General features: G+C 40.9%; 1 protein-coding gene across 1 annotated transcript in view; it reads left to right on the top strand.

The window, feature by feature from the left end:
• Window positions 1–16,478, top strand: part of PRTFDC1 (phosphoribosyl transferase domain containing 1) — a gene marked incomplete at its 5' end in the record, with an annotated part of 70,863 nt that overhangs the window by 37,811 nt on the left and 16,574 nt on the right. The window contains one exon of the mRNA XM_025206142.1: window positions 6,991–7,056. Coding sequence (XP_025061927.1) covers window positions 6,991–7,056 — 66 coding nt within the window. The remainder of the gene's footprint in view (window positions 1–6,990; window positions 7,057–16,478) is intronic.

Below are 16,478 nucleotides of genomic sequence, written 5' to 3'. Positions count from 1 at the left end.
AGGCCTGTGCAAAGCGGCAAGTATTCGATTTGGATTTGCCCAATTCGGAGGGACAGTGATTCGATTCAGTGATTCGAATCACTGTCCAAATTTGATTCAGCCAATTCAGATCTGAAGATTCAGCCATAGACTAAACAGGCAGCAGTCCTTGAGAGCACTGGACACATCTGCCTCTAACTGGTTAAGTCTGTTGTGGTGGGAGGAGGGAAGGGGGGGGGCAGATCAACACCCCCACAACAAGGGAGGGATTGGGGCTGGGGCTGGGGCTGGGACAAGCTGCCCAGCTGGGGTGGGGGGACTCGGAGACGGGGCTCCTGCCACTGTGCACCACTGGTCCAGGAGGGCATGGGAGTGGGCATGTGCCTCCAGATCTGTGCGGGGCAGACATGTGCCCCCTAATCTGCACGGAGCAGTGGCTGTGCCCTTCCGCTGCTCGCCCAGCCTCCCCGCACCTCCTGGACAAGCCTGCAGCCCCCCTTCCATAGTCCCTGCTCCACTGCTCTGTGAGGCAGGTGGAAAGAATGCATGGGAATTCTTGCAGTCAAATAAAAAAATGAAAGAAAAAGATGAAAGTGAAAAGCTTTGACAAGGCACTGGTAAAGAAGAGAACACGCTTAAGTCATGTTATGCCCAAAGAAAAATGGTTCCTAAGTTATGTTAGTGGTGATATATTTGTGAGAAACGAAGATACTTGAAATAACTAAGGCTCAGCAGCTTTCTTTGCATATTTTCCTTGCTTTAATGTACTGTTTTCTTATTTTCATTGCAAGGCAGTTCTTCCTGGCTTCTATCATCATTCATAGTGGTGTGCTTCCAGTTTTTTGTTTGATAATGCCAACAAAAGAACTTTCTTTGAGTTTTTTCTTTCTATAGAGACAGTGGCATGGCTTTCAAAGGTGCTGGGCACTTGCAACTCCTCTTGACTTCAGTTTGAGTTTTGTATGCCTCAGCAGGCTGCAGTGTTTTAAGCTTAGCATCTCTTTACTAGAACACAAATACTTATCAGAAACAAAAGCATCTTAGCTGTACACAGTTTGTCTCTCAGTAACAGTGCTAAAATTGCATGGCAGCCTTAAAAGGATCCCAAGGTACTCCAGGATGTTGCATCACCCTGGTTGAGAATAACTGGTCTTGACTCTAAAGTCTCTCATTTATCTTTTTTCCTTGATTCAGTATTAGTTGATGTATTCTATTGGGATCATTTTTATACATTTCTAAAAAAATTACCGTTAGGTTTGAATTTTTCTCTACTTTGTCTCTGCCTTGAGGTGACTTTTTTAAAGACGTGTTTGTTTTTAAGTTGATGAAATTGCCTTTTGCCATACTGATATTTTAAAAGAGTTGAAAGAAAACACATACACACTTTTTAAAAAAGCATTTGGAGACAATTCTGCTCCACCTATTTGTCACTTTAAAATGATTAAAAACCTCTACATTTTGAACTGAGAAATCAGTTTTTTACTAAGTTTGGGGAAAATAATTTCTGGACATGGTTATGGGCATCTCTTAAGATGTTATCAAAGCATAGAATGTCTAGAACTCTTGTGGGCACTGCAGTAATATTCACAGTCCAGAGTTTGAGATTTTCACACAAGTAACCACACATCTAAATTTTTCAGAGAAACTTAAAATTAAGTGAGAAGCTGTAAATAATTTTATATTCATGTACTGGTAATGTAGACTGTGAACAACCTATTAATCGCCCACTGTCAAATACTGTTAAAATAGCTGTAATTTCCAAACCACTGCTTCATCGCTGCAAAGGCCCAGCTCGCTATACAAGAAGAAATATTTATTCTCAATGTAAGTCTGAATAAGAATGAGATTTGCTGGGTCTTCAGAAATCTCTACACAGTTCATTTAGATTAAAGAGAAACCATAGGGTAAAGATGCAACAAAAATATCCTATGGTAGGAGGAAAGTGATGGGGAAAGGCTTATGTGCGGCAGAGCTCTTGTACATAGACTGAGTAGTTCAGGATGTTAGTAATGAGAAACAGTCTTTCACCTTTATATTATTGTGTCTAATCTGCCCCATGTCAGGAGTGACAGAAAGTCATTTCCTTCAGATGATGTTTAGTGTGGTCTCTGTCATATAAGTTGGTGGTCTTGGTCCGTTTCCTAATAAGCAGTTGTCAAAATCAAAGAACTCCCCATTACAGTAGCAATAGCTTCAACCACCATAGCTGAAAAGTCTAATGGAAAGTGAGGACTTAGCATGTGAAGATTATGAATTATCCCTGCTTTTCAACTGGTGGATGCATTAGGGCAGAATTGGAGCTTGTTAGTGGGAGAATATTTCTCTGATATTGTTAATGCTGTACGTATATTATGAGGATAAATAGTAGATGTCAGAGCTGGATTCCCTTCTGTGACCAAGATAATATACTCAGTTTAGCTAAGGGAGAAAAGCTGGCTTTAATTTACTTTTGCATTTCTCTGATTCTGGGACCACGGGAGGGGGGTGCTGGGAAAGAGGATAATCTTTAATGAATCATAATTTAAAATGGCCTTGTAACTCTTCTAAATTATATCCAGCTATCTGATGCCCCAAAGGGTAATCAGCAGAATCTGTTGACCATCACCTTTTCCCTGAGAATCCCCCAATGGTAGAAAACAGGTTGAGGGTGCAAAACAATACAGTCCTAACTGAGGGAATTCTCAGCTTAACAGATCTACCAGATTTCTAGGTGCTTTCTATTTAGTACAGCACTGCAAAACAGGTGGAATATAGGCAAGGATCAAACTGTTTCAGTTTCAACACAGTTTTACCTTTATGAGCACAAAACTAACCATCATTTTGCAAAAAATATGAATGAACTGTCCAGGTTGTAGGAAAATGGATGAACATGAAGTTGTCTTGTTCCTGTTTTATAATACAGATTCAACTTTGAACTGATTAGCTGGAGCTCTGTTTGGCATGTTTAGAGCGTGTTTCATCTGCAAGTACAGTACCTATGTAATCCAGATCCTATTCATTAAGTACAGACTGGCAGATGTGTACTTCCTTTTGCAGTTTTCATATGAGCAATGCTGTTTACAAGAAATTTTGTGAGACCACCCAACTCATTTCACTTGTAGTCTGTGCTAAAGCCAGGCACTAGTCTCTAGAGAAGTGAAGGAACTAATAATTCACTGCCCTGCCCATTTTAAAAGACGTGACTCAATATAGATGGAATTTATAAGGCTGTACTGCCAGTCAGCATCTAAGTCAAACAGAGTGCTACACTGGAAACTCTGAGAAGGGAAGGTGGCCACAGAAATATTCTGTTTTCTCTCTGAGGTGCCCCCAAATAGATACAGTCATATAATAATAAAGATATAAATACCAAAAATAAAATAGCATCAAGCAAATGAGACCTAGCTTGGAAAAAGACATGTTAATACACCAGGGGGATGTCACAACCCAAAGTTGTGGGGTTTTTTATTTGTGTGCGCTTCGGCATCGCTAAATCATGTTCCCGCCAAATTGCAGCTCTTTTGCACGGTGGAGTGTTCTGCTGCAACAGAGAACCCGCGTGCAGGAGCTTTTCCTGCCAGTTCTGTAGCTTTCTTTGCATAGTGCATTTCTTTTGCATTATAGCAATGCGCGATGCAAGGAGTCACTGCCATTTGTATTAGGATTCGCGCCACATTATTGGCCAGTCTTAATGTAAGCGCCCGTGGCGTCTAGCTATTGGCTTGCTAGCCGTACAAAAGGCTTGGGTGGTTTCCGCCCAAATCGGAGAGCGAGAAAGCACGTGGAGTTCGGGAAAGGAGCGTGAGGATCTCTAAGCGCTGCTGATCCCTACGAACCCAGCTTTTTCCTTAAGAGGGCAACAGAGGTTTAATTTGTCGAACCCACGGAGCTTCAACAACTCCGCGGGACTTATTTATCGTCCCCTCGGAGCCTTAATGACTCCAAGGCAGATCGGGAGTCGGCCCGCGCAGGGGAAAAATAATCTGAAATATTAATTCAAAATCTTACGCTGAATAAGAGCTAAGGGTGACAATGTACCCAAATTAGCTGCGACTGTAATGTTAAAAAATTGGCCAGTATATTTTGGGGGCTGTGTGCTCAAAGTTGGAGTCTGTGGCTTTAGTATTACTCCACCTGATATACTGCATTCAGTCTTAAATACTTTAGCAGGAAAAAGTTCCTTCCCTCTGAACTCCTTCCAGTTCAGAGAAGACATAATGCTGAAGGGTCTTAAGAGAGAAATTTATGAGAGAGACCTGCAACATGAACCACTAGGAAACTCTGTGTAGGAAGACCCTGTTGGTCCCTATTATCAGTGAGTTTTATCAGACTGAGATTATCTCCCAAATGGAAGAAGTGAGAACCTTACTGCTGGAGATTTTTAAGACTACACAGGGTAAAGCAATTAAAAATGTGCTGTAGAGAATAATCTTGAATGAATGTGGAGTTGTACTGAATATTTTAATATGTTTCATCTCTGATATCTATGTTTGTGGGAAGTAAGCTCATAATATATGAATCTTAAAACTGCATGCAACGTTAATCTGAAATTCTAAAACCTGAAAGTGAGAAAAATCAAAGGGAGGTTCCTATAGCAACCATAACTCTTTCTCATTTTCTGAATGCATTATGATTTTTACAATATCATGTTTTTTGATGCAGTGTCACTCTGGGTAATATTTTTATTAGAGCTATAAATTGACTGCATGAAAGTGAAAATATTTTTATGATTTAAAAAAAAAAAAATTTTTGTTCTGAAACAGAATTGTCCCAGCCAAAGGATAACACAGTAGTGATGCATAACTGTCTTCCTTTTTTTTTAATTTTTATGATTCCATACACCCAGATTGATCCTGGGACTGAGAGTTGCATGTTTGCCATAGGGATATTTCCCAGAAGATAGACTGAATACCTATCATTGTACGTGACAGTAGTTATTAGCTAGTAATAGCACAGGTTTTTACATAATTATGTACAGTTGTGACAGCGTAAATGATCTATGAATATTCAGTTCTCTGTTTCTGTTGGGCTACTGTAATCCCTGTGCTCTGAAAAATTCTTGTGTTTATACTTGCAAAACTGTTTACCAGCAATTCTGCTGCTGCTCTAGCATCTTTCTTACAGTTGAAGCCCAAAATACCAACATACAAAGGAAAGAGATGTACAATTGCTTAAAGAGATTTTTAAGTTTAAAAAATATCTTCTTTTATTAATCTCTCTTCTCACTCATCTAATTCTCTTTTCCCGTTTTCTGTTTTTAACCCAGAAATACTACTGAATAATTGTTATGGGGTTATCTTTTAGCTGAGCAAATCTCACTTTCTCTCAATAACTACTGCAGTTCTGATAAAGTTGGCCCTAGGGTATACTAATAATAATTCTCTCTCTGCATGCATATCTGACCAATTTACTTCTTGAAATCAAAGAAAAATCTATTTCCTAGAAGGTGGATTGTTTTATGTTCCATCTCTCCGAGAGTTCAAAATTTCTCAGCAGCCTGTTTGGAATAAATTCTGTTACTTAACACTGAATCATTGAAGTGGGAAAGGAACCTATCTTATTGAAGACTGCATTCCATACCTGGAGAGATTTTAGTAAAGGCACAGGTGGATCTTAAGATGATGGAGACAGGAGTGCGGCCACAACTCCTTCAGCTGCATGGCACGTGCACAGTGAAATACGCTCATTGTGCATATTCTACACAGTAACCCCTTGATCCTGGATGGCCCTGACCTCCCTAAGCTCTCTAGCACGTCAGTGGAGTTTCTTTTGGGAACTCCACGTGTGCTGCATGTGTGGGTCAGCCTGGAGTCCCTGCTTTCAAGCAACTCTGGCACCTTCTCCTGTTTGCTCTTTTCTTCCTTCCTCTTCCTTCCCACACCCTGAATTCAGCAGCATAGGAAAGGAGAAGAGGGGACAAACACCAGTGGTGCAAAACCGCTGGAGCTCTGTGAAAGCATATCTGCCAGCTGCTTGTCCTCTCCTTACCCTGAGGAGGGAGGGAAGACCCTACAGCATCATGCTCCAGAGCTGCCTGAAAGTCCAGTTGGTGAGCTTGCAGAGCTCACAGTACATGAAGAGCTCCCAGAAGGAGCTTCACTAACATGCCAGTGAGCTCCAAGAACTCACTGCACAAAGTGCACATGCATTGCAGAGCCAAAATTGAGAGCACTAGTGCAGTGTCACATACCCTCTGGATCTGTCCCTGAGTGAAGGGTTACTGAAAGACGTTATCAAGATTTCAATGTTATGTTTATGTGTATATACATGAGTTGGTATAAAATTGAAGGTTAATCAAGTTCCTGATAATTTGCAGACTTGGGGTGTAAAATGGCTTCCTTGTTTCCTTTAATTTTCTGGTGGGCAATATTTACATGTTAGCCAGGGAACATGCAACAATATTACAACATGAACACATTTAAAACAACTATTACAACAAAACCCATAGTCCATCACACAGGGGTGGTAAATTCACTCAGATTCTCTTCTTTACTAGAATTAGCCAAGTGCATTTGTTCTAAACTAGCCTAAAATACATTATGAGTAATGCCTGTTGGCATATTTGGCTATATTAAAATTTTGCTAAGAAGAGGTCACAGGTGTTTGTTGTGAAATGGGCATATGTTTTGGTTCTTCCTTTTGTACTGAGAGGTAAAGAAGTGGAGGTATGGAAGCAATTATGCTGCTTTACATTTGTCAAGCTAGGAATGAACAACATGAGAACGTCATTTCCTTAAAATATTAAGAAATTTTGTCCAACTCGGTGAAAGCTACATATAGATGAAATTAGAATTAAAACCAGTATCACATATGAATGACAGAGAAAACTTAGTAAAGACATTTGCCATTAAGGAGAAAATTGTTTAACCTAAACAAAGTAAAGAGACAAGCTCAAGAAATGTTTCTGCCAATATCAACATTGATATTAGCATAAAGTAGTGATAATTGAGATCTCAGAAGATCCCAAACTAATTTTTCGCCTTTAACAATCAGTTAACTAAAATTTCACAGTATTGCCTTTCTTTTTTTCAGAACGATAAGTCTATGGAAGATATGCAGATAATGGGAGAAGATGATCTTTCAGACTTGAGGGGAAAGGTTTGTTAATCTTAAAGTTAAGAGAGAAAATGTAGAGGTATCAACTAAAAAGCTCTTGGGAAAGGTTGGCTAATTTTATTTGAAGGAGGGACACAGTGTACATTAACTGTATACTTAAAGCCACTTCTGGCACTTCCACTATTTAACCGGTTCATGAAAATAGATGTTAATTTGTATTGCTTTCTGTAAACATAGAACCAAATTATATGCCACTACATCTCTGTAACACCAGTTCTTTCAATAAGATTGTAGATGAGCAGAATTTAGCTTGTGTATCTTATTTGCACTTGAAAGCTCTAGTAAAGTTTGAACTATATAGTTCAACTGTGGGACTTGTCATCTGCTTAAGTAAATGAGAGGATATTTTATTTTCAACATTAGGCAATCTGCAAATTCTGTATGATTGAGTTTCCTTTTCTGCTGTGGTTGAATATAGTGATGATTAAAAAGAAATAGCTGAATCTTTTAAAATACTATTTTGATTCAGGACTAGTAATACAAATCAGTACTTGAGGAGGAAGGAAGACTGATTTCATTAGGCAGATGGTCTTTGTGAAAAATGGTAAGAAATGTGAGCCTCACTGAATGTAGGCAATACTCATCTTGCTATTTGTAGTATGCATGCAGGTATTCTTGTATTAACTAGCATTGAATAACATCAATTTCCTCTGTAAATCAGATTAAAATGTAACACGAGCAAAGTAATTTGTTTTGTGTTCTCTCACGTTGAGAAAAAGGCATGGAAGGTGCAATTAATTAATTAATTTACTTTTATGAAATATATCTGGTTCAAATAAAACTTGAAGCTGGACAGCCCTGCCTTGGAAGAATTTGTCCTCTCTGGGTATGGCTGAACCTCTCACAGCATTTCGTGCTGACTAAATTCTGCACGTTGCACATGCTTCATCCCAGGGCAACCAGGGCAAAACCGAACTTTGAAATGGCTGATTTGGCCTTTGAGTGTTGAGTATCTCTAGCAGTGAAGCTGCTGTTTCAAATTTTTAACTTTTGAGGTTCCAGTTTGAAAATTTGGGCTCACGCTGTTCCAGTTTTTCTGGCTGTTCTTGGCTATAGTACGAGCAGGCACAGCAAGGGAAAGTAGGCTCTTGTCTCTTCTGTGATCTCAGCGGTGGTCCTGGTGGCAGTCTGGCAGAATGGAGGAAGTAGTCTGATTTCAGTGTAGGGAGGAAAAGAGAGATGGCAGCAGGAGGAGGGGAGGTAAAGGAGTGATAGACTGCAACAAGGAGACTGATGAGAGAAGCCAGGACAGATAATGGACAGAGGAGTGAAACCAGGACTGGCTTGGAAAAGAGTGTTTAATAGTATTACTCCTTCTGGCCCAAATAGTCAATATTTGAGGTTTTCAGTTTGTTTTTGCCGATGATATTCAGCATTTCTTTGAACAGAGCAGGAATCAAATAGGAGGCAGTTTCTTTTCTCATAGTTCTGAGCCTCTTTCCAGCTACCAAGAAACATTATTAAGGTTTACGAAGTCAGCCACTAAAAACTCTTTTTGCCTTGTTTCAGGGCAGTGTTGCAGTATGTTTCTTGCCTCTTTTTTGGCTTTTCTTTGGACTTTTTTTCTCTGCTTCTGTTTGCTTCTGCTCACAGAAACATACTTAAATCAGTCTCCTGACCCTGTGTTCGTTATAAGACCTCCAGATACCTTCTTGCACTGGATAGCCCAGCCATTTCCAAGGTTTGTGTGCAATCTGGTCCTTGGACAGTGATTTTCAGCTATATCAGCTATCATAAACAAAGGGGCATTTAATTATTCCCTTATTTAGTCCAGCAGCCTTGATGCAGTAATATAAGTGCCAAATTTACTACATAACAGGGAAGCTGAATTAGGCTGACACAGGCACCCTTCATTTTGGCATTTCCTGAGTTTTGTGTATTAGACATTGCCAGCCAGCCTCAATGATGTTTTAGCATAGTTTTGTGTATAATGTGTGTGTGTTTTAAGTGTATCAATTTCAGGCCTAAAAAAATTGTTATTTCACTTTGTTTCAAGAAGAACAACCTCTTGTATTTCATACTTATTTTCTTCTCAGTTATAAAAGATAGAAGTAAAAATCTGAAAGACCTCAAATGACTTGATTATATAAAGCTTCCCATTGTGGACTTAAATGTTATGTTATGTGGACTTGAAGATTATAACAAGCTTTTGAGATGTTTAGGAAATTGGAAGCTTTGGAGAACTGATTTCTCAATGCTACATAATAAACCCAGAAGCAAATATTCTATACCATAAAAACAGCCTACTACGCCTCTTCAGAACATAGCAAAAACTGCCAGATTTACCTACAAGCAAAACTTCTGTGGACTTTGGTGGGGGGGGTTTCTGAGAGGAACGGCACATTTTTAAAAAGAGAATTTGGAAAATGAAATATTTTTTTACACTGAGATAAAATATCTTGTCATTATATAGTGGATTTCATGCAAATACCATATTTACTCAAATCTAAGACAAATCGATTTTACCCAGTTGGGATGTGAAGGGGGCTCATCTTAGGTTTGTATACAAAGCAGGGAGGGTAGGCAGCTGCTGTGGCTCCAACTGGCCTGAGCCCAGGTTGGGGCCAGACTCAGACCCATAGCAGCTACCTGCCCCCTTCTCCACTTCCCTCTGCAGCTTATGGCCCCCACCACCACTTACCTCCTGGGCATGGAGCATGTGGAAACTCCATCCCCTGACCAGCAAGTCAGCAGCACTGATGCTTCTCCTTGGCCTGGCAGGGGCTGTGTTTCAGTGTGCTTTGCTCCATGACTCAGGAGAATAGAGCCTGAGCAGCATCCGACAGTAAGCCTGGCAGGGTGGGGGGGCAGGCAGAGATTGTGGGGAAGCAGAGGCTGTGGGGACCTGGGGGAGGGGGGCAGGAAGGCTGCAGGGGGAAAAGTGGAGGGGCCAGAAGGGTGCCTGACTCCCCATAGCCCCCAACCACTGCTTTACGTGCTGAAGCAGTGGAAGATAGTTTAAGACAACACTCCAATAATTAGATTTTATACCTGAAAAATTATAACAAATTTATACATTTTCCATATTTAGAATCTCATTACTGGGGGGGTTGTCTGAAATTCAGGTTTATCTTAGATTTGGATAAATACAGTATTTCAAAGAAGTTTATAGATCTCAGACAGGAATGTTATATTTTTTTGTAGACAGAAAACTGGGATAGAATTTGTCCCATTTCTAAGCTTGAGTATACAGAGTTGACTATCTGACTGAGCAGCTTCATTTCCAAAGATGCTGAACTCCTTCAGCTTCTACCAATTTCACTGGGAGTTTAGGTGCACAGCATACTTTGTGTATCAGGCCATTTGAAGTCTGATTTAAGTCTACAGAAGTATATGTGAATCCTTCCACTAGGTATCCAAGTTGTAGCCATATCATTTCTATGCAGGAGAACTTTTACAATCTTTTCTCCAATGCCTGATGAAGGGTGTTTGGGCCTGAAAGCTTGCAGTTAAAGAAAATTTTTTTGCAAAAATCTTGTTGGTCTAATAAAAGATATCATCTCTACCTAATCCTTCCATTAGGTTTCTAAATTAAGTGCTTAATCTTGGGTATCCAGTCTTGACAATTTTAGCCCTTGTGACCAGTTTGAGCTCTCAGAATATACTAGTGGCAGGTTGAAGTGTAGTATTCAAGTGTTCTGATACTCATTTCTCCTGTTGCAGTCAATGCAATATTGCTTCCTCCTCTGGGCAATATTCACAGAATATTGTGACTTTATCAACTTGTATTTTTACTATGCAAAGATTAAAAATACTCACTTACGATGTTTTTTTATACCACACCCCCCTTCCAAAATAAGACACACACCTTGTTTTTGGGAAGGCAGAATGAATAAAAAATTTTTCCCAGAGTTAAGGCTGCAGAGAGCAGGCGTAGAGCCTCATCTTCAGCTCATTCACTCTCCCTTTCCTACTCAGGTAAAACCTGTTATTTTAACCCTTTCTGTGAAGAGCTGTTAGCTGAAATCAGGTAGATTAAAATGAGCCTTGAAGTCAGTTGATCCCCTCAGCACTGCCTGAATAGAAATGCCACTGCTAGACAGTTGGTTTAAACTTTTGGAGAAGCAAGAATCAAAGCAGTGTGTGACTGCACCACTGCACCCCTCCTGGACATGCCCCTGCTGGACTCTGTCTCCCCCTCCATGCAGCTGCTGAAGGAAAGAGAAGACAAAGGAGCAGCAGGGTCTAACATGCTTCTACTCAGGGCAGGAAATAATTTTCCCTGCTTAAGATGTGCACCCCAGTTTTTGAAGCCTAATTTTTGGCAAAAAGGTTTGTGTGGTATGTAAGTAAATATGGTAACGATTAAGGGCCATGTATCCCAAAATGCTTAAGTGAAGTGCACGGGTTCCTTCGAGGTTCAGTTAGTATAAGTAATTTAAGCTGTTTTGGAAACCTTGCCCAATAGAAGCTCAAGTGTTAGTTAGTTTTAGAATGCATTTTATTAAGTAATAATATTTACAACTTCAGCTAGTCTTGATTCTTAAGGAGAAATAATTCAAACACACCTGAAAAATTCTTTATCAATGGCTATCATCTTAGAACCTTTAATATCATTGAGTATGCTCAGCAGGATGATGATCCCCTACTCAAGTTCAAACTGCATGCTTGAGAAAGCTGTAAGAAGACAAGCATGCTTTAAAAAAAGAACAATTGGGCTATCAAAGGTAGTTCCTAAGTGGGGGAGGAGGAGGGCATGTAGCCTGCAGTAAGCCTCCAAATACTGTGTTTTTGCTTTACAAAATAGTTTAAAACCTTGAAAAATTAGTCAACAAGTTTAAACCACATGAAGAATAAATGCCCTGGGAGAAGAGATTTAACAGCACAGGCCTGCATGCTGTTTAAAAAAAAAAAGGGCTCTGCAGTTTAAATGACTTCCATTAAAATGTCGTGGAGCAATTATTGGAGATTTTTCATGACATGGATCATAAATAAATGTTGTTGGCAGGAGCATAACAAACAGAGTTTCACCTGGGGCAAACCCTGCAGGAGAGCAAGAGGGGAGAGAAGGGGAGAAGCAGCCTTAACTATGTTGGGTCTCCTACAAAGTCTCAGCTGAGCTGCTGCTGCCACCACACATCGCTCTCCCTACCCAGCTGTTGCTCTTAAAGCTGGGAACTGTTTTGGAGTTCACTGCTATGACCATGCTGCCAGGGCACAGACTCTATGAGCATGGGAGGTGATTCCAGCACCCCTCTTAACTTGGTGCCCAGGGCAGGTGCACCTCTCACCAACACCTAAGTATGCTACTGGGATAGCATACCCCTAAGTATGCTGCTGGAATTAAGAGTACTGGTATAGCTGAAGAATCAACTTCTACAATCAGAATTGTTCATGACAACGAAAGGCTTTCCTCTAACAGTTTACATGGTAAACCTAAAGTGTCCCATTAGCTCATTTCATGGCTAAAATAGTTGCTTAATTTTCATTTGTCATAGCTGACGTGATGCTTACAGTAAGAAAATTATCCCTAGCATGCTTCAGGAAAGGAATAAAAGTTGAACTCAGAAAAATGGTTAAGATTCCTAACATTCAGTGTGAAATTAAAAAAAAAATAAATCAAACCAATTTATATATAAATGTCCAAAAGCCATTTGGCACAAGAACTACTCCTTTCATAGTGCTAATACTATAAAAGGACTTGTATCTTAAATTGTTTAGTTTAAATTGAAACTGGGCTGAGAAATTGCAGCAGGCATATAATTTTACCAAGACTGTGAAGTACCACTGCAAATTGCCTCTCTCTATACTTTGTCTTGTTTCACGGTATTGTCAGCAACTTCTGAATTATGTACAGAATAGAAAAAAGAGTGATTATTGCAAGCAGAGAGCCACAGATATAGAATTTACTGCATGAAGTGGTCGGATAGATAAAAATTATAATGATTAATTTCTAAAGTTATGGGGTTGGCCATGTGGGTTAAAGCCCCTTCAGGCAGGATTTGTCCTTTACATTACTTCCTCTGTGCTATAACTCCTAACCAATTTTAGGAGACTTTTATAATAAAGGCTTCTATAATGAAGTTGACTCAGATACATTTTCTATGGAGTTCATTGTCTGATTTATTTTCGTGTTTAAAAATAGGGGCATAGGGTTAAAATGTTATGTTAATGTAAAAGCATATATGTGCATATGTGTGTGTGTGTATAGTATATACATACCTATATTTTACTATATTTATCATGCTTGTTATATATGTGGGAATGCTATATACTTTTAACCTCATATTCCTATTTTTTAAACACTAAGGAAAATTGGAGTATAACAATGAGTGAATATAGGTGTGGGTAGGTAGGTACTTAATCAGGTTTTTTTCCTCCACTTTTTAATTTTAGTTAGCAAGTCTTCATTTATGCCTCCTGTGCCTTTTCCAAGGTGATACCTACCATTCTCTTTGGTTACTTCACAGTCAGGATATTCAGTAGCTGAGACAGTTAACTCAACATAAAGTAAACAGGTTTTATTAACTACAGGCACAGCATGGGCTAAGCATTTTGTATCTATTAAGGCTCCTGATCTTGTTTCTCAGAGAACCTTGGGTGCTTGTACACATGTGGGGAGGATGCTCTGATGCACTGTAATTACAGCATGTCAGAACAGACTTGATTAAATGCAGAGAAGACTCGATTAACTAACTAGAATGCTCCTTCCTTCCCCCCCCCCCCCCCCCCCCCCCCGGAGTATGTGTAAAAATGCCACTTATACCTCTAACAGCAGCCTAGAAATGAACTGGATGTAGTCAGTTCAAGACTGCTTTCCAAGTCTTTACTTTGACAACTCCTAGTCATTTTTACCTGTGATGTAGTTAAAAATAACATAATATACATTACACAGTAGACAGTGGGACCAAAGGTTTCCTGAGTAGTATATGAACTGAACTGATATAGTGATATACAATAGGGCTGTGCAAGGCTTCGGATGCGGAGAAGCTTCGGACACTTCGGCATCCAAAGCAGCATGTTCAGATCAAAGCGCTGGCTTTGTTAGGCTTTCTGAAGCGATCCGGAGCTTCCGAACCGCTTCGGAAAAGCTTCAGAGCTGCATCAAAGATCCGGCCATAGGGTATAATGGGGAATCAATGAAATATCAGTAACTTTGTTGTTTTTTGTCTGATTTGTAAAAAACTTACACAGGTGGTAGCCTCTGCTGAGAGAATGAAGCCTACCAAGTTTCAAGGAGATCGCTGCGGGGGCTCAGGGGGAACTGCACCCCAAATTCTTGAAAGCAAAACTCATGTCACGTGTTTGTGTTACATCACAGTGCGGTGAAAACTGCAGGGGTGGTAGCCCCTGCTGAGGCCACAAAGCCTGACAAGCTTCAAGGAGATAAGTGCAGGGGTTTGGAGGGAACTGCACCTGAAGCTACAGGCAAGCAAAACTCGTGACATGGGTGACCCTGTGTGTGTTAAGGTGCAGCAGGGTGAAAGCTGTAGGCCTGCTAGCCCCTGCTGTGGCCATGAAGCCTGCCAGCTGTCAAGGAGATCAGTGCAGGGCTTCTGGGGCCCTGACCCTCTAGCTGCTGACAGGCAAAACTTCTGACATTGGTTCTTGTGCAACTGACTGTGTCTGTCTTGGGGCAGAGAGGGGTGAAAACTGCAGGCCTGCTGCGGCCATGATGTTGGCTATAAAGGACCAACTCGCAGGATCATCATAAAATTCTAGTTTATTAGACGGTTGCAAAAGTCAGATCATAAACCTTGGGGCTGATCCCCTCAAACACACACTCACAGTAGCTAGCTATGAATACTAAGCACCAGTGGCCTTGACGGCTGGCGGGCTTCGTGGCCACAGCAGAGGCTACCATCCCTGCAGCCTTCACCCTGCTGCACCTTAAAACACAGTGTCATCCATGTCATGAGTTTTGCTTGTCTGCAGCTTGAGGTGCAGTTTCCCCCCAACCCCCTGCACCAATCTTCTTGAAACTTGGCAGGCTTTGTGGCCTCACCAGGGGCCATCACCCCTGCAGTCTTCACCCCTCTGTGGTATAATACATACACGTGACATAGGTTTTGCTTTCAAAAATTTGGGGTGCAGTTCCCCACAAACCCCTGCACCGATCTTCTTGAAAGTGGGTAGGCTTCATTCTCTCAGCAGAGGCTACCACCCGTACAAGTTTCATCCAAATCAGACAAAAAACAACAAAGTTACTGATATTTCATTGATTTCCTGTTATACTCTATGGCCGGATCTCCTGAGGCAGTTCCCAGACTTCAGAGCTGCTTCGGCCGGATCAAAGCAGAAACCCGGTCCGGCACTCTGGGTCGGATCCCTGGCATCCAAAGTGGCCAGATCCAAAGCCGGATCAAATAGCTGCCTACTCGCACAGGCCTAATATACAGATAACCAATGTTACAACATAAGCAATAGGCAGAACTTGGGACCATCATAGAGTTAACCATATCATGTACTTGCTCAGTATGCATATGAGTGGAGTACATTATAGCTATTAGTGAGGAGGTATTTTTCATGAGCTCTGTTCTTTAGCTTGCATCTGCTGTCTCCCAGACATGTAACTATATTAAGACGGCCATCAGTAATCAGTTTACAAATTATAAAGACAGCAGGGGAACTTAAATTTCATCTGGACTTCCTTCAGATACTGCAGTGAAGGCAGTTGACAATGCCAAGATGCCAAGGACTGTTGTAAAACATCAGAGCATAGCATTTTATACTTGTGGGAAAACTGAAGACTGTATTTGTACTTAGAATAGAAATGCTGTGGAAATGTGAACTATATGCAGATAATTTTGTATTGTATTTTGTCATTGAATAAGATCCACTAATTAAAAGAAAGTGGTACCTCGTTTGTGTAATAGAGTTACAGAGTGTATCCATTACGGCTAACGTTTCAGTGGTGACAATTTATTTCATAGTGTGTATATATATCATATTGATCAATTCATAACTTCCTTCATATTGTCACAACCCAGTGATTTTTGTGCCTCGGCACTATGGAATTTCCTGGCCACATGAGAGCTCCTTTGCACGGCAGAGTGTTCTGCTGCAATTAAGAGCCTGCATGCAGGAGAGTTCCCGCCAATTTGCAGTTTCCTTTGCAGGATGCATTTCTTCTTTGCAGCACAGAAATGCACGGTGCAAAGAGTTCCTGCTATTCGGATGCAAATTTGTGCCCCGCTATTGGCCAGTGCTAAATTATTCACACATGGCGGCTAGTAATTGGCTCGCTGGCCGTTTAAAATTCCGCGCGACTTCCGCCCAAGTCGAAGAGCTTTGAGCACGCTGCAGAGTGCCTCTGAAGTTATCTGACTTGCGGCTGCCGATCGATAGACTGATCACCTATCGATCTTTCTTCCCGTCACCGAGCGCAACCCCGACGTACCCCTTTCCCCGCCGGCTTCGAATCGCGGACGGATTAACTGGCTTGGGCCCCGCCAGCTGGAACA

This window comes from Alligator sinensis, unplaced genomic scaffold (genome assembly GCF_000455745.1).
Source record: "Alligator sinensis unplaced genomic scaffold, ASM45574v1 scaffold455_1, whole genome shotgun sequence".
Classification (NCBI taxonomy): Eukaryota; Metazoa; Chordata; order Crocodylia; family Alligatoridae; genus Alligator; species Alligator sinensis.
Note: the sequence above shows the minus strand (reverse complement) of the source record. Positions and strands in the feature narration are given on the sequence as shown.